Below are 24,201 nucleotides of genomic sequence, written 5' to 3'. Positions count from 1 at the left end.
GAGTACTGTGCCCTGAAAGATCCCCAGAGAAACAAAGAAGCACATGTCAGTTAACAGATAATCACACTGCTTGGAAGGTGATCCGTGTAAGTACATAACGGCCATGTTTTCAGACTACACGTGTGACATGTCCATGATTTCAGTGTACTCGTGACTATTCATTACCTTATGTGTGACACTACAAATCTCAGCAAGCACAAAATAGCAAAGTTATTAAACTTTCAGGCTAAGCAGGATGTGAGGCAGCAACTGCTAATTTTCTTATTTGCAAATAACGTCTCACACCGAGCAGAATTATTACCTGTACATTACTAAATACTAATAATTAGTTCATGTTTCTTTTCTGTTAATTTGGTGAATTTACTAATAAACATTTGGCTCCATTCACATTATGCAACATTTAGAATTAGATTGGGTTTAAAGCACAGTGCTGACGTAGGAAAGCAAATCAACAGCTGCTGTAGGCACAGCCATGGGGCAAGAATATAAGCCTTCTCCAAGTTCCTGTGCACTGGTCCTTTACTGCATCTCGTCCTTCCCTGCATTTCCAAAGGAGTGAATCCGGCTGCCCCTCAAACTCCTGTGCGGTGTATGTATGGATCCACTACTCCTGCTTTTTTATTGACATGCCTTAACTGATAGATACTTCTAGCTACAGATTCCCTGCCTTAGAATTATCCCTAGGCATCTGGATCTGGAACTTTTTCATGAACAGTACCCCTGTGCGCAGGTAGGTGGCGTTGTCCAGCTCCATATGGTATTGACATCCATGCCGGAAGTGATGTGTGCAGTACCTATATGGCTGCCACCCCAGCATGCTGACATCAGGTTTTTTCCTTCCGCTCCAGTCACTGTAGATCCAGAGAGAGCTACTCCCACTAATTTTTATACTGACTCTGTTTTGACTTTTTGTTAAAGTTTTTTTAAAGATCTTTTTTCCTGGTGTAGCAGGGATGTCAACTAGGAAAGATGGCTTCAAACTGGTAATAGACCCTCATCTTGTTTGCCTCTCATGCCTCAAGTGCAACCATGGCAATTCCTGCGTTGACTGCCACGTCATGCACCCTAAGGACTTGAAGGAGCAGTCCCCCAAGCTCCTTGCCGCCAGACTACGACACCTGAACAGACTCGATGCTGGTTGAGAGGAAGATCCCGGGATCGGATATGGAGCCCTGGATCCTCGTCCCACAAAAATAGAAGGGGCAAGAAGTTAAAGAGGTCTTCGACTTCGCCCCATCTGTCAAGGTCATCCGACAATACGATGGAGTGTCCCCATTCAAGGCCTGGCTCCAGGGGTAGAGCCTGCACCTGGGTTGGCTCTGCACCTCCCCGAGTTTCCAGCAGCCAAAGCGACTCCGCCCAATTTTGTGATTTTTATGAGGCCATGCACCTCATGTTTGGGTGGCCCATCCCCGCTGGCTTGCCTTCGGGCCTGCACATTTTGAAGGGACCTCTATCGGTTCCCCGCTGTTGTTTCCGCCCCCAGCACCAGTCGGGCCCCTTGGATCCACAGATGGATCTAGATCAGTCCTGGTCATTCCACCTCGACCTTCTCCGATGCCAGTTTCAATGTCAAGGCTCCCAGTGGCATTATTTCCACTATCTCATCCCCAACTCTGACACAGAGCTGGAGGGCAATGCCAACTCTGACGCTGAATTGTCATGCCCTCATGCCCTCCAGGCTAGAGTTTGAGCCCTGTTCCTATAGACTTAGACTTGAAGAAGATTGAGAGGGACCACTCGATCCTCAAGAATACCAGCCCCTAGATCCTAGCATGGACTGGTGTGAGGAATTAGTGGACTGGACACCTCCCCAGATGACTGGCATATTCTCTCCTCCTACTGTGCATACGGAGGAGGGAGAGTTTTTTGGTATGGTGGTGAGAAGGTTGGCTGAGGTCCTGGACCTAAGCCTGTCCTCATTGCCAGTCAAGACTAACATATTGACAGAGGTACTTCAGTTGTGAGTGACCCCCTCAGAACAGCTTCTCTCATTTAATGAAGCCCTTACAGATGTTGTGCTTGGGACATGGTTCTACCCCTGCGAGAGAACCACAGTTTCCTCACACAACACCCTACCCCGAAGAGCTTGGTGGTCAAAATCTCCACTTCCCATGTAAATCATGGCGCATTCCCTATCAACCTACCGAATAGGGAATCCAAGAGGTTTGGACACCTTAGGCAAGAAAATGTTTTCTTCCACCAGTCTGGCACTGCAGTCTTTGAACACTGTGTGCCTTTTGGGCTGTTACTAACATGCACTGTTGGATTCGGTTGAACAGGTACTGCCCATGGTCCCTGAGAAGGCCTGGGCTCTACTTTCCCAAGCTATGGCAGACGGAAGGGATACAGCCAGGTTCACAATGTGAGCTGGACATGACCAACTCTCTAGGCAGAGTGGTTTCTTCGTAATTGGCCTTCCAGCGCCACGTCTCACTGAGGACAACTGGCTTTTCAGGGAATGGCCAAGCTTTGCTTATGGACCTGCTCTTTGTCTCCCGTCTCTTCGGAGGCAAGTCTGACTCAGTGCTGGCGTGCTCCAAGGACAGCAGGGCTACAGCCAGTTCCTTGGACCCATCTGTGGCACCCACCAACCCCAGTCTGCCTTTACCCACCCAGCCACCACGACATGCAAGCATATCAGCTTCTGCATGGCCAAGAATGCGGTACCCACAGACCCTGTGGGTCGGTCAGCCAGAAGTCGAGCAGTCCACCCCTCCCCCAGAAACCGCAGCCTCCTAACCTCTTTAGTTTGTCCACTAGCCATCATGGGCAACCAGGGGGCGGCAGAATAAACCATCACCTATACCACTGGAAGTCTATGTCATCAGACCACAGGGTTATCCAGATTGTCCGAAGGGGTTACTCCCTTCCCTTTGTGACTACCCCATACACCACCCAATTGCGACAGCCTGACAGAGGACAACCTCTCCTTATTCTACCAGGAAGTGGCAGCTCTCTTGGCTAAGGGAGCCATAGAGAGGGAGCTGATGCCAGAAGTAGGTTGTAGTTGTTATTCCCGCTACTTTCTGGTGCCCAAAAAGGACAGAGACCTTCAACCTATCCTCATTCTGCGCCCTCTCAATTTCTTCCTCAAGAAGGAGAAATTCAGAATGCTTACTCTCCTTCCAGTCCTGTCTGCCCTGGACTCTGCAGATGAGATTGTAGCGCTGGACTTGTAGGATGCATATTTTCACATCTCCATCCTGCCTGCCAACAGTCATTACCAGCGGTTCACGGTAGGCCACGAGTGCTTTGTTGTGCTCCCTTTTGGCCTTACCAGCCCTCCTCAGACATTTATCAAGGTGATGGCAGTGGTTGCAGCTCATCTGCGACGATCAGGGGTACCAGACTTCCCCTATCTTGATGACTGGCTGTTGAAGGTAGGCTTTCCGCAGGCAGTTGTTTCCCACCTTCAGACTACATTGGACTTCCTGCACTCGATATGAATGTGCCAAAGTCACACTTGACTAACTGTCAGAACTTCCCTTTCATCAGAGTTGTTCTGGACAGAGTGCAGTTTTGGGCTTATCTTCCCAAATGGTGAGTCCAGGATATTCAGCAATGATACTGGTGTTTCAGCCTCTACCCTGGGTTTCAGTGAGACTGACTCTGAGCCTGCTGGGTCTCATGATCTCCTGCATCCTGCTTGTAATACATGCCTGCTGGCATATGTGGGCCCTGCAGTGATACCTGAAGTTCCGATGGGCACAGCATCAGTTGAGTCTCTCCATCATGATCCAGATATCTAAGGAACTGCAAAAGATCAGCAGTGGTGGTTAACAAACCACAGTTGGGTAAGTGGCAGATCTCTCTACCTTCCCCAACCAGATCTGATGATAATGACAGATGCGTCACTCCTGGGATGGGGCGGCAATCTGGCAAAGATGGAGATCAGAGGTCACCAGCGGAATCCGGACTCCACATCAACCTGTTGGAGATTCCAGTGATCCGACTGGTACTGAAAGCGTTTCTACCCTCCATCAAGGGAAAGCTATTGCAGGTGTTCATGGTCAACACCCTGCCATATGGTACTGCAACAAAAATGGTGAGGTGGGGTTGTGGACCCTTTGTCTTTGGACATGGCTGCAACATCAGGACATTTCCCTGACATTTCAACACCTGGCGGGCTTTCTGAAAGCCAGGGCGGACAAACTCAGCCAAAAGTTCCTAGCGGCTCACAAACTGCTTCTCTATCCAGAGGTGTTGCAAGGTCTCCTTCAGCAGTGGGGAGTGCCTTGGTTAGATCTGTTCGCCACCACTAAGAACGTGCAATGTCTGCATTTTTGATACCTGGAGTTTCCAAGGTGGCTTTTGTTAGGAGACGCTTTTCATCTCCAGTGAAGCTGAAACCTCATGTACGTCTTTCCGCAATACCACTCCTGTCCGGTGTTCTCAAAAATATCAGGAATGACCTGGCCCAAGTCATCCTCGTAGCTCTAGTCTGGACCCAGAGAGTCTGGTATCCTGAGTTGTCAAGCTTGGCCTTCGGTCTGCCAACCAGGCTGCCCCTTCAGGAGGATCTTCTGTCGCAACAGCAGTGGAGGCTTCTCCACCCAAACCTGCCAAAGCTCTGCCTTCATGCATGGAGATTGAGCGGCAACAGTTGAAGACCTTTTGACCTTCACACTCGAAATCTGCTATAATATCTTGTCATTCAGACATCACTCTAGCAAGAGAGTATACACCTCCCATTCGGTCAAGTTTGTGGCATGGCATGCAGCGATATAGGTTGACTCTCTTTCTGTTCCCCTCTCTCAGGTCCTTCTCTTTATTCTTTCTCTTGCCTAGCAGGGCTTTTCTTTTATCACCTTCAGCCTTTCTGTGGTTGCCAGATAAGACACCCCTGTTTGAATCCCCTGTTGTAAACAGGTTTTTGAAAGGTCTGCAACATGTTTCCCCCTTCACCCTCCATCATGCCTCAGTGGGACCTTAATCTAGCGCTCGGTTTTCTGATGTGCGCTCCTTTTGAGACACTGCACAACTGTCCTCTTAGGCTCCTTACCGTCAAGACAGCCATCCTAGTGGAAATAACATCTGCTCGGAGGGTCAGTGAGCTTCAGGCTTTGTCATTCATTACCCGTACCCGAACATCTATGCAGACAAGCTTGCTCTTCGCACTAGAGCTTCCTTCCTCCTGAAAATTGTCACTCCCTTTCATGTAGGTCAGTCCATCACCCTGCCTACCTTTTACGCTCTGCCACATCCCTCTAAAGAAGAAGATTGACTCCAGTGACTAAACCCAAAAAGAGCATTGTCATACTCCCTTGACCGCACGAAAAAGGTCCAAGTGGATGGCCAACTCTTCGTGGGGTATGTTGGAGTGAAGAAGGGGAACGCCAGGCAGAAATGGACTACTTCCCCATGGATCACACTCTGCATTAAGATCAGCTACACATTGGCCAAAAAGCAACTCCCTGAGGCCTTGCTTATTCATTCCACCCAAGCTAAGCCTGCGACCACTGCGTTAGCACGCAGAGTTCTGGTCCTGGACATCTGCCCAGCAACAAGGTGGGCTTCTCTAGACACATTCACAAAGCTTTACTGCCTATACATTCAGGTCCGTCCGGACAAGTAATTTGCTTGTTCGGTCCTGCAGGAGTTTCTATTGTGAAATAGTTTTGCAGACCAACCTCTGGGAAGGTATTGCTTGGGTATCTATTCTAAAGTAAGGAATCTGCAGCTAGTAGTTTGTATCAGATGAACTAGTTAGTTACCTTTGGTAATGCCTTATCTGGGAAAGACTCTGTCTAGCCACATGTTCTTTACCCACCCACCCATCCTCCCCTCTCGGCAAACACATTTCTAGGGGCAGGGCTGTTACTCTTTCATGGCACTAGTTTTTCATACCAGTGGTCAGTGTTCTTTGTGGCTGTGCACTTCTGATGTAGAAAGTCACTAAAAGAAACTGCAGTCAGCTCGCTGGAGTGGTGCCCATATTGGCACCACCTATCAGCATGCAGCAATACTGTTCACGAAAAAATTACAGATCCAGTCTAATACCGGGGGATAATTCTAAGTTAAGCAAGCTGTAGCTAGATGGAGTCTCTACCAGGTAAGTCATTACCGGATGTAAGTAACTTGTTCACCAGACAATTGTCTCAGGCATCACTAGAGAGGCGCCTTGTCTTCCTCCACGTGTTGGAAGCCAAGAGTACATGTTTTGATTGGGCAGATAGCATTCTGCACAGCTGTGAACGTTTTGTTTATCCAGTTTCATGAGCTTGAACTTTCAGGGGCACACACAACATTTTAATACTATTTATGAGTTTTAGAACGGAATTAGTACCTCCTAGACCCAACAGTCACCTCCTACATTGTATTCAATAGCCTTTTTGTTGTAGTTTGGGATCAGTTGGTTTCTCTGCTTGCAGCAACAGTGGTGAATGGTTTCCGTGTGTGGCACTGTTCCGAAACATCTGATTGGTGTTCTAGCAAACTCTGAGCATTCTAAGGAACGGTTCTAGGTCATCGTAACAGTGCTGGGGTCAGGGCAAGGAGGCAGCAGAGGGGCCATTGGTACTAGGGCCTCTAACGTGGTGGGGAAGGGGCTGAGCATTGAATTATGCGCTGCAAACCTTACTCGCTGCAGGCTTCCGACTGGAATCAAGCAGAATATTTCCGAGGTTCAGATCGCGAACTGTTGCGACATTGCGGCAAACAGCCAGAATGCCTGGCACGTGTCAGGACTGTAAGTAAACGTGTTTTTCAAGTGGCACTGGTGAATTAATTTTAAACCTTGTTTAAAGCGCAAGTAGAATTTTCATTTTTACAGGGCCGTTTAGGCCCAAGTAATATGTTATATGATTCACACGTGTGAGGGGGAACAAACGGAAATTGAAACATTTAGGGAGAAAAAGCTACGATGTGGAATAGTTTTGCTAAGCTGTTACTGAGGGGATCATAGAATCTGACATTCATTGAGGATTTGAGACCATATCTTGTGGGAGGGTATTTTTTCAGCCTCTTGCATTCACTATTCATCTTAATGTTCGTACCTTCTTCCTTGGTATTGATAATGGCGTACATCTCAAAACAGATGGTCACAGCCACATTTGCTTGCAAAATGTCTGACAGGGTTGAAATAAACCTGCTGAAACATAAGGTGTTGGTGTCCGGTGCTCAGCAGTATGAAGACCCACTAGTTGCAGAGTGTGCTCTCTGCATTAAACTTGTGATAAAGATAAAATATACTGTTCCACTTTCTACACGTATTTCACACGTCCTGCTGAACAAAGCAACGTCGGGTGGGCAGCTTAATCTAACTAAAAATCACCTCGTTTATAATTTTCCGTCCTTTTATAGCGTTAGAAGATAAAGAGGAAGAGGAGAAAGCTATCCGGAACCTCTTTTCAGTAATTTTGTGTAGACTATCCCTATGACTTTTGTATTTTCTTACCAGCGCCTAATGGCTCCACTATCCATTCTTGGAGCTAGAAACTTTATACTTAGCCTTTGAGACCACAAGAAGGTTATATTATTGTATCTATTACGTTCCAGTTATTGGATACAACCTCCAGGCGTCAAGTGGCAAGGGGGTGTCAATATAGAACCGCACCCTTTCATTATACTGGTACTTTACATATCAACACTATAGTATGTTTGCCATTGGTATTGTGGACTTTATACATTAAAATATTGCTCTGCGCTTGAATCGACTTGTTGTGCATGTTTCATTCACTACTGCGCTATTCACTCTTGTGGGACCACAATACATTACTAAAGCTCAGATAGACTGACAACACCCATCTTCACCCGAAGGACGAAAGCGGTGCCTTGAAGCCTTTTGTTAGTCGAAGCTCGGTGTGTACTTTTCATTCTCTGACTTCAGTGAGAGGATTTATGTGACAGTCATGCTGGCTACTGGGGGTTTGCGGGACGGAAGGCTTTACGATGATATTTTTTTCTAGCGTACAACCCAAATAACATTTTTTCTAAATTAACTGTCCAGATGTTTCAAAATATATCGGAATTAGGGCATCTCAGTTGAAGCACATTTTTTGGTAATTCTGAAGTGTGGTCGAAACAAATATTTTAATACGTTCAAAACACATCAGGACACTAGATGATGACATTTCCACACATTATAGTTTATGTGCTGTTTAATTTAATCATTAAATCTGCATGTCTCTGCAAATGCATTTCAGTTAAAAATGTGCTGTCTGTAAAGGCAGTATGGTACTACACCATGTATAATCCACTTTACTGCACTCCACTCTACACTACACCACGCTACTACCCTCTACTCTGCAGCACTCCATACTACATCAATGCACTCTACTCTGCACCACTCCTCTCTAATCTACGCCAATGCACTCTACCCCACACTACTCTACTATGCACCACTGCACTCTTCTCCACTGCACTCTACACCACTCTACTCGGTGCCACTCTTCTATGAAACACTGCACTCCATGCCAGTACATTCTACACCAATGCATTCTGTGCCAGTCCACTCTACGCCACTCTAATCTATTCTGCACCACTGCACTCTACGCCACTCTACTCTACTGTGCACCACTCCAGCCTGAAACAATCTAGTCTATGCAACTGCATTCGGCGCCACAGCACTCTACTCTGCACCACTCTATCAACTGTACTCTACACCAATGCACTCTTTGCCAGTCTACTCTGCACCAATGCACTGTATGCAACTGCACTCTACTTTGCAACACTCTAGGCCTCTGCTCTCTATGCACCACTCTACTATACAGCACTGCACACCAGTGCACTCTACGCCACTCTGCAATACATTATTGCCATCAATGACAGTCTGCTCTCCACCACTGCACTCTCTGCCACTACACCTGCACTTCTGCACTCTACCCCAGCCCACTCCACCCTGTGCCACTCTACTCTGCAACACTGCACTCTCCGCCGCTGCACTCTACTCTGCAACACTCCATGCGACTACACTTTACGTCATTCCAATCTTGGTCACTCTACTCTGTACCACTGCACTCTACAACATTACTCTGGCACTGCACTCTATGCCACTCTATTCCACTCTGCGCCATTCCACTCTACCCCACTGCAGTCGATCTGCACAATATCACACCACTCCAGTCTGTGCCGCTGCACTCTACTCCAATGTACTCCACACCACTTTACTCAAAACTGTGCACTCCACGCCAGTCTATACTGCACTGTACACCACTGTACTCTACAACACTAGGCCACTGCACTCTACACCCCTGGGCTCTACGCCACCCTACTTTACGACACTCTACTCTGCAACAGTGCACTCTATGACACCACTCTACTGCCAGTGCTCTCTACTGCCACTGTACTATATGCTGCTACACTGTATGCAACTACCCTGCATTCCACTACATTCTACACCACTACAATCTACACTAGTCCACTCTGTGCCACTCTAATCTACTGTGCACCACAGCCCTGTAAACCCTTCTACTCTGCACCATTCTACCAGTTCACTCTAACATGACACCACTGCACTCTTTGCCACTGCACTCTACACCACCTACTCTGCACCACTGCACTCTATGCCACTATACTCTGCAACACTCTGTACCACTGCATGCTGTGCCACTCTACACTGTTGCGCTGTGTGACTGCTCTCTGGCCACTGCAACCTATGCCACTGTACTCTGCACCACTGCACTGTATGCCACTGCACCACTCAACTTTACGCCAGTGCACTTAATGCCACTGTACTTTACATTACTCCATGCCACTCTAATCTTTTCTACACCACTGCGCTCTATTGCTCTCTAATCTATTCTGCTCCACTGCACTTCACACCACTTAAATCTATTCTGCATTACCACACTCTATGCTACTCTGTTCTACGCATTTTCACTTTACCCTACATCACTGCACTCTACCCCAATGATGTCTACACCACTTTATTCAAAAGCAATGCAGTCTACCCCACTTCACTCTGCACCAATGTGCTTTATGCCCCTCTACCAGGGGTGGCTCCTCCATTAGAGCATTAGGGCGGAGAAGCATTGCGCCCACCCCCCTCAAACCGCCCCCACCAGCAGCAGAAGTTGCAAACCTTTCACCACGAAGGGATAATAAACTAGGTTTATTATCCCTTCATGGTGAAAGGGGCGGGCCATGGAGGTGACGGGCAGTGAGGGGAATACATAGAGCACCCCCCTCAGAGCACATGTGTGTTTGGCCGGCCGTTTCAGGTTGGCCAAACACACATGCGCAGTAGGCTGTCTCCAGCCCGGCACTGTGTTGCTGGGCTGGATAGAGCCTGCACAGGCTCCCAGTCTGCCTGGAAGCACCCAGCCAGGGTGCTCCCAGCCAATCCTGATGCTGATTACTCCCCCGTCCCCCCCTCCCAAGTGCTACATCCGCCCGCCCCTTTACATGTCAGCGAGCCACGACTGCACTCTACACCACTCCATTGTACTCTATGCTACTGCTATATATTCTGAACCCTACACCAATGCAGCCTATGCCACTGCACTCTATGCCAACCTGCTCTGCACCAATGTACAATGCCACTATATTCTACTCTGCAACACTAAGCCAGCTGCACTCTACCCCTTTGTACTGTTTGTCACTATTCTCTATGCCACTCTACTCTGCTCCACTGTACTGTGCCCCACTGCACTCTACTATACACCATTCACTCTAAGTCAGTCTACTGTCTGCCACTGAGCTGTGCCACTGCACTTTAAGTCACTCTACTTTCCAACACTGCACTCTGTGCCACCTCATACTACTCTTCACAACTCTACACCAATGTACTCTATGCCACTGTAATATACTGTGCACCATTGCACCCTACCCCTCTCTACTCTACAGCACTTTGTTCTACCAGTTCACTCTACCATGCACCATTGCACCCTATGCAACTGCACTCAACCCTGCATTACTTCACTCAACTCAGCACCACTTCACTTTATGCCACTGCACTCAGCCCTGCACCACTTCACTCTGTTACTTCACTCTCCTCTGGAAAAAAAACGACTCTATGGCACGGCACTCCACACCACTGAGCTCTACGCCATTCCACTGCACTGTGTCACTGCACTCTACCCCGTGCAGTTTGACCACTTAATTCAGAAGCAATGCACCTTACCCCACTGAACTCTACACCACTCTACTCTGCGCCACTCCAATCAATCAATCAATCAGGTATTTATAACACGCAGCTTATCGCCCAGAAGGTCTCAAGGCGCTCGGTGGAAGAATGCAGATCAGTCGAAGAGCCACATCTTGAGGTCCTTCCTGAACCGCATCTCCGAGGGGAATTGCCTGAGGTGGCGAGGCAGCGTGCTCCAGGCAGCGGAGCGGAGTTGTACTCTGTTAAACTCTACGCCACTGCAGTCTACTCTGCACCAGGCTACTGCACTATGCCCCATTGCAGTCTACACCACCGTATTGAAAGCAACACACTCTACGCCAATCTACTCGGCACCATTGTACTTTACACCACTTCACTCTAAACCACTCTACGACACTACTCTACTCCACTCTGCTCAGTACCACTCCACTTGACAACATTTTACTCTGTGCCACTCTAGAACACTCTACAACACTACTCCACCGATGCAACTCCCTATATCCCACTCCATGTCACTTTCCTCAACTCTATTCTACGACACACCACTCCTCTGACACTCTATGCCACTCAGCTCTATAACACTGTACTCCACTCTGTGCCATCCCACTCTCCTACACCACTCCACTCTGCACTACTCCACTCTGACAATCTACTCTGTCTTACACCACTCTGCTCTACAACACTCTGCTCGGCACCCTCTAAGCCACTCCACTCTGTTCTACATCACTCCACGACACTGTCACCCCATTTTACAACACACTACTCCACTCAAAGCTCTTCCACTCTACAATATTTTACCTCCTCCACGACACTCTACACCACTCTGACACTGCAGTCCTCTTTACGCCACTCAACTCTACGACTCTCTATGCCACTCCATAACAACCCACTCTCCTTTACGACACTCCACTCTCTACCCCCACTAACTTTTAGCCATACTGAACAGCAGCCACACTGGTGTGCAACATGGCTAAAACATATTGGCAAAGTCAATAGCTCTTGCATAGGCGAGACCTTTTGGCTTTGCCAATGCCTGTTGTTTTCCTGCCAGAGATTAGTGCCATGATTAGAGATTTTACCTTCGAATGACTCGCTCTACCACTTGGCTCTCAAACAGACACTTCTCATCCATCTTTTGCTGATTAAACTTTTGGTTCATGTGGCTGGGCCCGAATATGAATCATATTTTTAGTGACAGAGCCGTACATGCTCGTTATGACACAGGAATAGATGTGCCTTGCGCTAGGAGGAAAAGAACAAAGGCGCCGTCTTATTTCTCCCTGGGCTGTTGTACGCCATCCTTGAGGGGGTGGGGGGCAGTTGTTTCTGAGGTCGGGTATATTTAGCATCTCTTCGCATTGCAGTGAAAGTGCTGTCTCCTTGACAGGACAGACGAGGGACCCTTAAGAGGCAGCAGTGGAAGCTACTTGTGTGCCGAGGGCCGGCTGCGAAGACCTTTGTTGTATGAAATATTGACTTCTTGGGGCAGCCATCCCCGCTGCTATTTATATCCTGCTGTTATCTGCTGTCCCGTCTCCTGGCTTTGCAGTTGGCGGAATAATATTAATAGGTTTATAAAAACGGTATAGATCTTTTATGAAGCACTAACTGCCTCAGGTTACTCATCTGGAAGGACCTTGAAGGATGAGTGGCCTCATTGGGCCCTGCTGCTTTTGAACCTGTGATCTTCAGTGAATTAACTGCATCTCTTGCAGCAACACACTAAAACGTTGTAATTCGCTATTGCGTTGCTTTATAGAAAAGTGATTGTGAGGGTGATGAGCTCAAGCTTGCCTCCCACATTTTGTTTCAGGCCGCCTTTGTATTAACTTATGCTTTATGAATGTTTCCTGTAATGTAATGAACAATATTCGTGTACTGGCACATTTGTAAAACATGCCAGTTGTTCTTACAGTTGTTGAAAAAAATCCACATTTTTCATTTGTCACATATATTGCTTTTGTTGAGGGTTGTAGAGTAAGCACTTAAACACTTAAAGCTATAGCCTTTTACAAACAGGTAAATGGGGGTGGACAGTAGAGACATCATTCACGAAGGCCAGCTCTTTTTCAAGAACCTGTGCTGGTGCTACACAAATTATACATTTTGGAGCTAGCCTACTATGTTTGTTTGTGATGGGACAGCCAACCGAACTATACCACTTTTATGTCCCCTGGAGAATATGCTTTTTTATCATAGAAACAGATCCTCATGCTATGTCGGGGATCAGTATTAACGTTTTGACCCAGGCTCCCGCAAAAACTCATGGCATGTGTATGACATGCCTGCTAACAAATAGCTAACTTCATTATTACCATCTCATCTGGGGTAGCAGATGTTCTAGAAATGAGGAATGTTCCTTATATAAGGATTGCAGGCCTACTTACTACATTCTGACTTGTTTTTGTTAGGATGAAAATTTACAGATTTCAAGAAACCCGTCTTTCACGGAGCATTTCCTGCTCATCTCAGGCTTCCAGTCATTACTGACCCTCTACTTTTGTCAAAAGACACTAAACTCATAATATTGTGGGACATCACTCACAGATGCTCTCTCATTCTCTCTGTAGCACGTCCTCACTAACAAAACACACTGACATAGACTCGGTCACATGAACACATCAGGCTGTAGAAGGAATCACTGTTCACAGTACATCATCTCCGACTGTGTATATTTCCCAAACAAAACTCAAGAAACTATGCTTGTGCAACACGTTGTACAAAAATGCACTCCCTTATTCAGACATAGAACTAGACTCAACCTTCACTCATGTTAGATAACACCCCGTGAGAACCAAGGCACTTCTGCTGAGCCTCTTAATGTACTTCCACTACCAATAACTGGTGAGCATTCCGAGAAGACTATCATCATCACATGGCTGAGCAGCAAAAAGACATAGCATGCTGCCAGAGACACTATACCATAGCCACAAGCAAGGTTTTTAGCACCTTTTGGAGTCAGTGTTCGGCTACAGCTGCAGGGACTGTCAAATATGCCATCCGCATCCCATCCCTCTTATGGATTCTTTATCAGTGTGGTCTTGTTAGGTCCAGCATAGCAGTGTACAAGCGCTGCTTTTCCAACGTGACTGTATGTATCTGGGCTTTTAACCATACCCTCCGCACACCCATCACTATCGCTCATTCATGGGCTTGCCTTTCAAACATCCTGTGTTATCTTTGGTAAATGCTTTACATTTGTCCCTCCTTGGGTGGTTTTATTACTGCCTTTGGGACCGACCCTGTTACATGGATAATTGCAATTTTGCCGATACGTTTGACTGCAAGCAAACTTCTTTTTCCTTTTGTGCCTCTCCTTCATGCTCACGCTCATTGCGGCTGTGCTGCTTTGAATCGGCTTGCTTATGTCAATTGTTTTATGTTTCATTATCAGTTTGTGTGGCAAGAAAAGTCCAGTTAGGAATTTACAACGCTAATAGCTCTAAGTCGAGCAACCGCGAGACCCATTGCATTGCAAATGCTTGTTTTTAGCTCCTGGCTACAGACAGCGTTAGCTGTCTTTTTTCAGACACCAATGAGATGAATACCGAAGTGCGCCCATCACCTCCCAGAAAGATACAGTGTCATTCACGTCCTATTATGTTGGTAGTGATTTCGGATGGTAATTTTCATGTTCATAACGTCACGTGCCATGGCATTCGTTTTCCTCGATGTGTACACTATTTGTATTAGAGGCATGCACACGAGACTATTTCGCTTGTAAATGCTTGTTTTTCTTTGCTTTCCAGTTGTCTTGCATGGCCATATGATATTTAGGTTATGTGCTTCCCCCCAGCTCACATGCTTTCCTCACAAGGAAACTATCCGCTCCTCTTCTTTCAGTGCTCTTCCAGCTGATTTTCCAGTTCTCTTCCAGGGAGGTGGGGTTTCGAATATTAGAAGAATAGGAGGCTGGTGATCGCCTTCCATTTTATGCTTCAAATGTATTTTACATCGCCATCTTTTGCTCCTTCTACCCAGAGCTTTTGTTTAACACTTTCTAAGGTTTTGCCACGTGTGTTCCATGTGGTTAAAGTTCCTGTTCTGGACATGCCATCATAGTCTGCCAGGGGTGCCAGGATAGTACAGCTGTTTGGGAATATTCACTGTGAGTTTAGGCTCTTTTCACAAGCCCTCACTCTGGATAACAGGGCAGGCAGTCTTTGCTTCCCTCTTTGGTTTCTGGGATAGCAGATAGATTACAGATTCATCCGGGTAGCTGACCTTCTGGGTTAACGCTGAGAGATGCAGTATTCGAAGTGATGTGAAGAGTGACACAGAATGGGCAGGAAGACTCCTGTCAAGTGTTCTACAACATTTAGGCACTAGTGATATTCTGGTCTTAGTCTCACGCAGTGGCGTTTTTACCTCATTGCAATGTTTGTTCAATGTACACTGCCAGAGTAACTATGCATTTGCTGTGGTCTGCAGTATGCTTTTTTAGATTTCATTTTTCGTTCTCTGGCCTCAATTCAATTCCCCCTTTTCTTGCCTGCAGGAAACAAACCCCGACTTTGATCACTGTGCCGTTTGCATCGAGAGCTACAAACAGAATGATGTGGTCCGCGTTTTGCCATGCAAGTAAGAACAATCTTATCACTTTACTTCTTTTTGTAGCAAAGCTGAATTGTTTTAGTGAGCCAGAGTATTTCTTCATTATCTTTATGTTCACCCTCATGAGACAGTTAAAAGTGAGGGATGTTTACAGAGGTCGGCAGAGGCATACTTTTGAACCCTCTTGCATGCTGCCCCATGTTGATGCTCCGAATGTCACTGTTGATGTCTTCTTTTAAAGAAAATGTGCACAAGAAGCTCTTGAAAGTGAGTGTCCATTTAATTAGGTAAAGATGTTTGTGGAGTGTCTATTTTTTTCGCAGGTGATCACGCAGCTCATACCTTAACTTTCAAAGAGTGCAGATACTTTTTAAGCTGAATATTCAGTTATATACATATATATGAAACCGGCTTTCTTCTTTAAATGCGGAAAGCCCTAGCCTCACTTCTGACGGAATGCAGAGAGGATCTAGAACAACATAAAAAGAAGCATTTACAAAGCCAGTTAGTTTGTGTTTTATATTGTGAAAAGCGTTACTTTGTCCTCGTAAAACACACACACCCCACAAGTACATATCAGGGGCAGACGTGAAGGCGGCTTGGTGTGCATTTTTGAAAACCCGGTGCGGGTAAATATGACAGACTCTGAACATTACCCACCACAGAAGTGGAAAATGTTTTGCCCACCTCTAACATTGGTGCATAAATGTGCAAAGGACAAATGGCTGTTTTACCAAAGCATAATATGTAAAAGCACTTCTAATGCTGGAAAGGTGTGATATGCAGGAGGTAAATGCTTGTCCATCTTTTAATGTTCAGAGTGTCCCATGTGCCCAGTTGGTTTTGCTGGGTTACAGAGTCACATGTTGTGCGCATTACTCCCATCCATTGGTTGGGCTCAGGAATAGCACCCTTATTCCAGTAGAAGCAGTGAATACTGAGCATGCTCCAATCCCAGTGCAGAGGACTCCGACTTGTAAGTGTCTGGATATTCAGGAATCCCCCCAAAATAGGTCATGGTTAGAATCAGATTGATTGATTGAATTTATATAATGGCCAATACAAAAGTGTGTTTCAGTGCCATAGTATTATTTTGTTTAAATAAACTAGTGAGGGGTTGGCAAGACTATGGGCCTCCTTACTACTTTGGAGGAAGGTGTTAATCCGTCCCAAAAGTGACGGATATACCACCAGCCATATTACGAGTCCATTATATCCTATGGAACTCGTAATACGGCTGGTGGTATATCCGTCACGTTTGGGACGGATTAACACCTCCTCCAAAGTCGTAATCAGGCCCTATGTGTTACTTTGTTGAGTAGACCAGGAACCATTATTGAAAGAGGATTGTTTTGCACTAAGGACCAGAACCATAGAGACTGATCTAGTCTGATTTCTGTTTTGACTGCCTTTGAATCCAGCTAGAGCACCTGCAAGTCTTAATTTGATTTAAACATCCCTATAAGCGTCATCCTGAGGTGTTCCCATTCCAGTCAGTCAGAAGCTGGATGTGATCAGCATATGATTGGACTAGGTGCTCAATTAAATTCTACAAATCTAAGCAGTAAAGTCTATGAAGGTAAGGGCTGTATTTTTGGGACTGTGCATTTCAGTTCTCTGGAGCTGGCACATAAGGTTCCAGGCTTTACAGTCCAGCTAAGTTTGTGCAAAACATCTGAAATTAAGCTAGTTCAGGTCTTGTTAAGTGAGCAGAGTACACCGTGGTCTCCGGGTTCAAAGGCGGCAGAGAGACCCCGAAGCACAAGGTGCCGAAGGTCAGATTGATCTGCAATGCGTTGAATATATTTCACAGAATCTACTAACATGTCCCATTTTCTGGACCTAAGCTAGATTGTACTGTATCCAGTAATCATTGTGTCTCTACGTGCTCCCGGGATGGAACTGTCACTGCTGTCTTTTCAGATGCTTACGGACTATGAGAATGTCCACTGCCTATAATTTACCGGCTCCTGTGGATCTAGGTAGGTGTTTAGGTCTCGCCTACTAGGCAGCGCATGTTCGGTCTGTTGCAATACATATTGGTAGCTTATACTGGCATTAAAGCCTGCCCATTGCTTAGCTTTGATTGCCTTCATTGATTGTCACTCATATTTGTTTTCTTCTTATTCATTAATGTGTGTAGGCTTTCCTTCCTCTTCTTAGGTTTGTCCGCACCCTGGAGAATGGACACATTACTTGTGTCCTTCCGCTGCTCATTTTTCAGGAGCTACCTTTTTCTTTCTGTTTAAGCACTGCACAAGAGTGCATTTTTTCCATCTGGTTGTCTCGAATTCTTCTCCCACCCCACCCACACTCTGCTATTCCTCTTCTCCTGCCCGAGTTGCATTCTTGCTCATGTGCTTCTACCCCCCAGCTCTATGTTGCTCCTCTTCAATCGTTTGCTTCCCCTCCCTAGCACTCCACTGTGCTTTCTCTGTATTCTTTCCTCCTACCATGCCCGTGTAGTTTCCACCTCAACCCAATCCGAGGCCCTGTGTTGTCTCCCCTGTGTCATTTCTGCTCCTCCCCCCCCTACCCCCCCCCCCCCTCACCCTGTAGCTTCATCCCTCCGGTTTCTGCCATTCCTTGTTCCTTTTCCCCACTTGTTTAAAAAAAAAAAAAGTTCACACATTTCTTTTCTTCTTAGTTACTGTTAGAAATGGGGTCTCTAGTTGGCAGTAGATTTGCACCATATCCAAGTAGGGACCTTCACTATAGTCAGGATAGGGGAGATACCCAGCTCAGATAACCGCTGCTCACCCCTTTGGTAGCTTGGCAAGAGCAGTCAGGCTTATCTTAGAAGCAATGTGTAAAGCCTTTGCACATAACACAGAGTAACACAGTCAAAGCACTAGAAAAGGATACTACACCAGTTTTAGGGAAATAGCCAATATTTATCTCTGTAAAACAAGACGAAAACGAGAAAAAACAACATACAGTAATAAAGATATGAATTTTGCAAGAATGAATCTAAAAATACAGTTCCTTGCTTTGTCTAGGGCCATCACGGCTCTTGTACAACAATCCAACAGTTCTGGCCAGCCGCGTGTCCCGGACCGCTTCCGGAAGTCGGTGCGGGGGTCGACCGTCCCTTGAAGTCACACGCATTGCAGATCAAACTCCGAGCTGATGACGAAGTCAGGGGCGCTGGCGTGATGGCGTCAGGGCTGCAGTGCACAACGGGATGATGGGATGTGTGATGCCCACAGGTCACGGTGCATACAGCAGCTCGGTGACGGCATCCTGCGACGTCAGTGAGGCTGCAGTGTGAAGCGGGGCAGTGCGACGTGCGGTGTCTTAAGGTCACAGTGCAGTCATCGTCATTGCTGAATCGCTGTTGTCGGTAGGTCCAAGGCGGCGGTGCAGCGCGGGCTCCCTGCAGCACCCACAGGTTGCTGTGCAGACCGGGACGTCTGTTGACGACACTGGAGTCAATGGCGCTGGTGTCGGTGGGCTGGGGCTGCGGTGCGGGACGGAATGGTGCATTTTGTACTTCACGAGCAGTGTCCGCAGGCCACGGTGTAGGAAGTGGTGTAGCTGTCAGCGTGGGTGCCAAGGCTGTGGTGTGAGCAAGGCGATGCAGAGTGCAGGGCCCTCAGGTCACGGTGAAAGCAGGGGCTCAGTGATGGCAATAGGTGGCAGCATCAGTGAGACCAGGGTTGTGGTGCTACGTGGGGCACGGCTCTTTGTGGCAGCGTCACGTTGACATTGCAGTTATTTTTCTTCTGTTGCAGCACAAAACACACTGTTCCCAGTGCAGTAGGCAGATGAAGCTGAAGTCTTTGATATCCCTGAGACATCCAAACGGAGGCAAGCTCTCCTTCAAGCCCTTGGAGAAACTTCACAAGCAGGGTACACAGCAAGGTCCAGTCTTTGTCATTTTTAAGGCACATGCAGCAACTGCAAGCCAACCCTTCAAAGCACACACAACAAAGGGGCAGTACTCGTCCTCCAGATCCTCAGCTGTTCGCCTCGGCAGGGTGTTCTTCTTGATCCAGAAGTGTTCTAAAAGTCTGGGGTTTTGGGTCCATTACTTATACCCCTTTCTGCCTTTGAAGTAGGCAAACTTGAAAGGAAAATCTCTGTTGCTCACAAGATCCTGCCTTGCCCATGCCTGGCCCCAGGCACACTCCAGGGGGTCGGAGACTGCATTGTGTGAGGACAGCAACAGCCCTTTCAGGTGTGTCTGCTCCTCCCTCCCCACTCTATCCCAGGAGACTCATCAGGATATGCAGGCTACTGCCCAGCTCCCTTTGTGTCCCTGTCTAGAGGGAATTCACAGCAGCCCAACTGTCAGTCTGACCCAGATGTGGAATACACAATACAAAAACAAACCCCTTTCGTTCTGAACTGCAGAAACATGGGTGAGAGGGACCATAAAATGGTTTTAACATGGTGCTCGCTGCCACTGTTCTGATTTCTCTTTTGTACTTGATACACACCTCTAGTTTAACTTATTGCGTTTGAGCATGCCAGGCTAGAGCACAGCCTCACTTCATGCCTGCATCAATTGGGCACAACAAATTTAATGGAGCAACAGACCATGGAAATTAAGTTTCTCTTTGTTCACTTTGGTCTTAATCCGTCTGCTTGTCGTCTCTGAGGTATTGGAGTTACACCCCATCTACACACAAGCTTAGAGGGAAACTTTTTGGAGTAATACTGTTGCTGTAACAGCAGACAGGCAGCAGACCTGTGTCTTTAAAACACAGAGGCTGTCTTATATGTTCAACAGCTGTGCTGAAAACTCAGGGAAGGTCCGGTGCTTTTATGCTTAGTTAAAATATATTTCTCAAGATGATAAATGTTCAAGAGAAAGTTTGTTTGGTAAATTCGGGCTAGGTAATGCAAATTCTATCGAAGGATAAATTTGTTATGATAGTGCGCTCTGAACCAATTGGCCAAAATTTAATCTTAAAATTACCTTATTTTTGCAACTTTCAGCGAACTGTGTTGCACACTAGGTGCTGCCAGGATTTGTGTTTCAGGTCCTTTTGCGTATCGGAGCTTGTTAAGATGGGGGGACTTGGGGTGTTCTTAACCCGCCCCTAATTAGGATTGCACAGTGTACACATCAGACACATTTTAGGTCAAATGTGTTTCTTTTTTTTTCTTTTTAAAAAAAATATATTTTAATGTGAAAAAAAGTCTGGTTATGCATTTACAATGCCAATAGCTCCAACTCAAGTAATTGTGAGACTTATTGCATTGCAAAGGCTTGTTTTAAAAGCAGTTTTTTCTTTAACTTGGCTGCGTAGCATAAGGGTTGCTGTGCAGCATGGCTGAAAACCATTAGCAAAGCCAATAGGTTCCAAAGGCAAGACCTATCAGCTTTACTATTGCTTGTTTTTAGTAGTTGAGTGATAATAGCCTTTTTACTATTAGGATAGAAAACAAACCTAAACAAATTTGGGTATGCTGTCAGACTTGGGCAGAGCAGCGTATCTTTACCTTGGGTTTAACTTTTGCTATCAGAATTGTACCGTTTTTGAGTCCCAACCCAGAGAGTGGAATCTCCGGATTCACGACCTCCTTGACTAAAGAAGATAATCCTGATCTGCCTCCTTTCTGTTCATTGTCTAAAGATGACACATTTATTTGAGAAGCTATAGGGTTTAGAAGTCACCAGATTTTCTCTCTTATTGTATATATTTTCCGGCAAACATTTTTTTATCACACACAGCCTGGGATCATTGGCCTTGTTCTCTTTCACAGGGGGTTGTAGTCCTTCAGCTCTGTCAGTTTCGGAGAGCCTATGAGCCTTCTTCTTCACTGTTTTTATTGTAGTACTGCACCATTTTGTCTTCTGTCACGGCCTTAAGGTAGTCACCACCATTTCCTTATAATTGGGCATTTTTAGGGTTATTTTTATTTTGCCATTTTGACTCTTGACACACCCGGTTTGCTTTTTTCACTCCATGGACATAATTGGTTTGTATCTTTTAAGCTTGTTTGAGGCCAAAACAATCAATTTCTGTGGGCATAGATTATCATATGTCCAATTTTCAATCAATTTTCGTCAGAGGGAATGATATCTAAATCACTAATCAAACCCTGAAAGACATTTATGAAAACCTTTTTGATGGTTCTTTTCTCGCCATATCCTACAATGGGCCTACAGGGTCAGTCAATTAGTGAAGTTGCAGTTAGGACTGCTGTTTTAAAGATCTCACTGTTGTTAGTTTTAATTGAGCTCGCATGGCGACTGTATAGGTCAAAAATATTGCTTTAGTTGCTTTTTAGGTTTTACCTCCACACAGCTTTAGCTTTTTATTGCAGAAAGACCTACTATATGTAATATCAATACAAACAATTGGATTTTGGGTCTACTCATTGATTAACATTGGTTGATTTATTTGTTAATCTCTTTTGATTGCTTCTTATTTGATGACTTTTCTTGCTCCACATTATGGGGGTCATTACAACATTGGCGGTATAAGGTGCTTACCGCCGCGCAGAAGACCGCCAATACACCGCCGCAGCTGCGGTAGACCGCCACAGCTATTATGACACACATCTTGGAATCCGCCGAAATTCAGCCACCCACACAATACCGCCACACCAAAGGTCAGTGATAAACATGCGGAAACAAATCCTCCACCTTCACGCCAACAGAAACACGCCCATGCTATTACGACCCACGAATCCACGCGGCGGTCTTTCAACCGCGGTATTCCATTGGCGGTACACACTGCCGCGCTCAAAATACACACACAGCTCCAAAACACCGCCACATTGGACAATTCCAAATACACACACCTGATACACATACAAACAACACTCCCACACACCCAACACAATATAAAACACACACCCACATCACCCACAAACCCCTACGAACAAAAATTCTGAAAGAAGGCCAGAGAGGCAGCACTGATTAGACAATCCCACCACACAGAGGCACACAACACCATTACATTACAATACCACTACACTCACCACACTCATCAACACATACATCACCCCACACATCACACACAACACCCCATGTCACGCCAAAGACACCCCCGCTTCTCCGAGGAGGAGCTCAGGGTCATGGTGGAGGAAATCATCCGGGTAGAGCCACAGCTATTTGGCTCACAGGTACAGCACACATCAATAGCCAGGAAGATGGAGCTATGGCAAAGAATAGTGGACAGGGTCAATGCTGTGGGACAGCACCCAAGAAATAGGGAGGACATCAGGAAGAGGTGGAATGACCTACGGGGGAAGGTGCGTTCAACGGTATCCAGGCACCACATCGCGGTACAGCGGACTGGCGGCGGACCCCCACCTCCTCCCCCACAACTAACAACATGGGAGGAGCAAGTCTTGTCCATCTTGCATCCTGAGGGCCTCGGAGGAGTCGTTGGAGGAACGGACACTGGTAAGTCCAATCTTAACTATCATAACCCCCACCCTACCTGCATGATATCACACACCCCCACCATCACACCCTCCCCTATCACCCCAAATCCTCACCTATCTACCCATTACACCAACCACCCATCCCAAACCCAAGCCCTGCATGACATAACTAAGCATCAACACCCATCACCAAAGCATGCCCACTGCACAGACCCAGAACACCCCCCAACCATCAGCACACAAGCCCCCCCACAGGAATGCCTGCACTGGGGTTCACGCACACCCAACCATTGCACACCATGAAACACACACATGCAATAATCATGTACTTATACCCCCGCAGGAACCCGAAGGAACGTCACCACACCAGAGGGTCCAGACAACACCACTCCACCCCCAGAAGAGGCCCACAGTGACAACAGCAGCTCTGCCCCACTGGATCTTGATGACCAGCCCGGACCATTGTGGGCCTCAGGACAGTCGGTTCCCCTTGCCCAGCCGCAGCCCAACACCAAGCTTCCACCCTCTGGTAACACCAGCACAGCACCCACCCAGCGGGCCCAAACCTCCCTACCCAGGACAGGTCAATCAGCGGTGTGTCCACCACTACAGGGCACCCAGGCTAACCCACCACCCCAACAACAACAGGGACCTGGGAGCAGTGGTAGTGGGCACACGGTCCAGGGGACGGAGGCCCAGGAACATAGGGGAACTGGGAGGGCTGCAGTGCGACAGAGGGAGGACAGGCCAAGGGAACCCACTCTCAACGAGGCCCTCTCCTCCATCATGGGAGCATACCACCACTCCCAGGAGACGATGGCCACGGTCCTGGGCAAGTTGCAGGAGACCCTGCGTCTGCAGGAGGAACAATATTTGGGGTTCAGGGTGGAGCTCAGGACCATCGGCTCCACCCTGGGCACCATCGTAGGGGTGCTGACGGACATTCAAAAGACCTTGATGGACACCGTGGCACTCCAAGGGGCCCCTGACACTAGCATGGACGATCAACTGCCCACCACCTCCGCCGGCGCTAGTGGACAGGACGCCCTGCCACAGGACCACCACACCAGCACCCCACCCCCTGCAGACGGACAACCACCACGCAAGCGGGCCCTAAGATCCAGGAACAGGACAGAGCAAGATGGCAAGACCCCGCCAGGAAATAAGACCACCCTGATAGTCCTCCCACTGTCCCACTTTGTTACCCTGCCCAAATCGGAACTGCCCCAGCTCCACTTCCAATGCCCAGA

General features: G+C 47.1%; 1 protein-coding gene across 6 annotated transcripts in view; it reads left to right on the top strand.

Annotated features, from left to right (window-relative positions):
• RNF130 (ring finger protein 130) overlaps window positions 1-24,201 on the top strand; it is a 515,862-nt gene that overhangs the window by 274,277 nt on the left and 217,384 nt on the right. For all 6 annotated transcript variants that reach the window (XM_069199516.1, XM_069199514.1, XM_069199517.1 and 3 more), the window contains exon 5: window positions 15,549-15,631. In XM_069199516.1, the coding sequence (XP_069055617.1) occupies window positions 15,549-15,631 (83 nt within the window). The remainder of the gene's footprint in view (window positions 1-15,548; window positions 15,632-24,201) is intronic.

Source organism: Pleurodeles waltl, chromosome 7 (genome assembly GCF_031143425.1).
Source record: "Pleurodeles waltl isolate 20211129_DDA chromosome 7, aPleWal1.hap1.20221129, whole genome shotgun sequence".
Lineage (NCBI taxonomy): Eukaryota > Metazoa > Chordata > Amphibia > Caudata > Salamandridae > Pleurodeles > Pleurodeles waltl.
The sequence above is the reverse complement of the archived record's forward strand: the minus strand, read 5'-3'. Positions and strand labels throughout refer to the sequence as shown.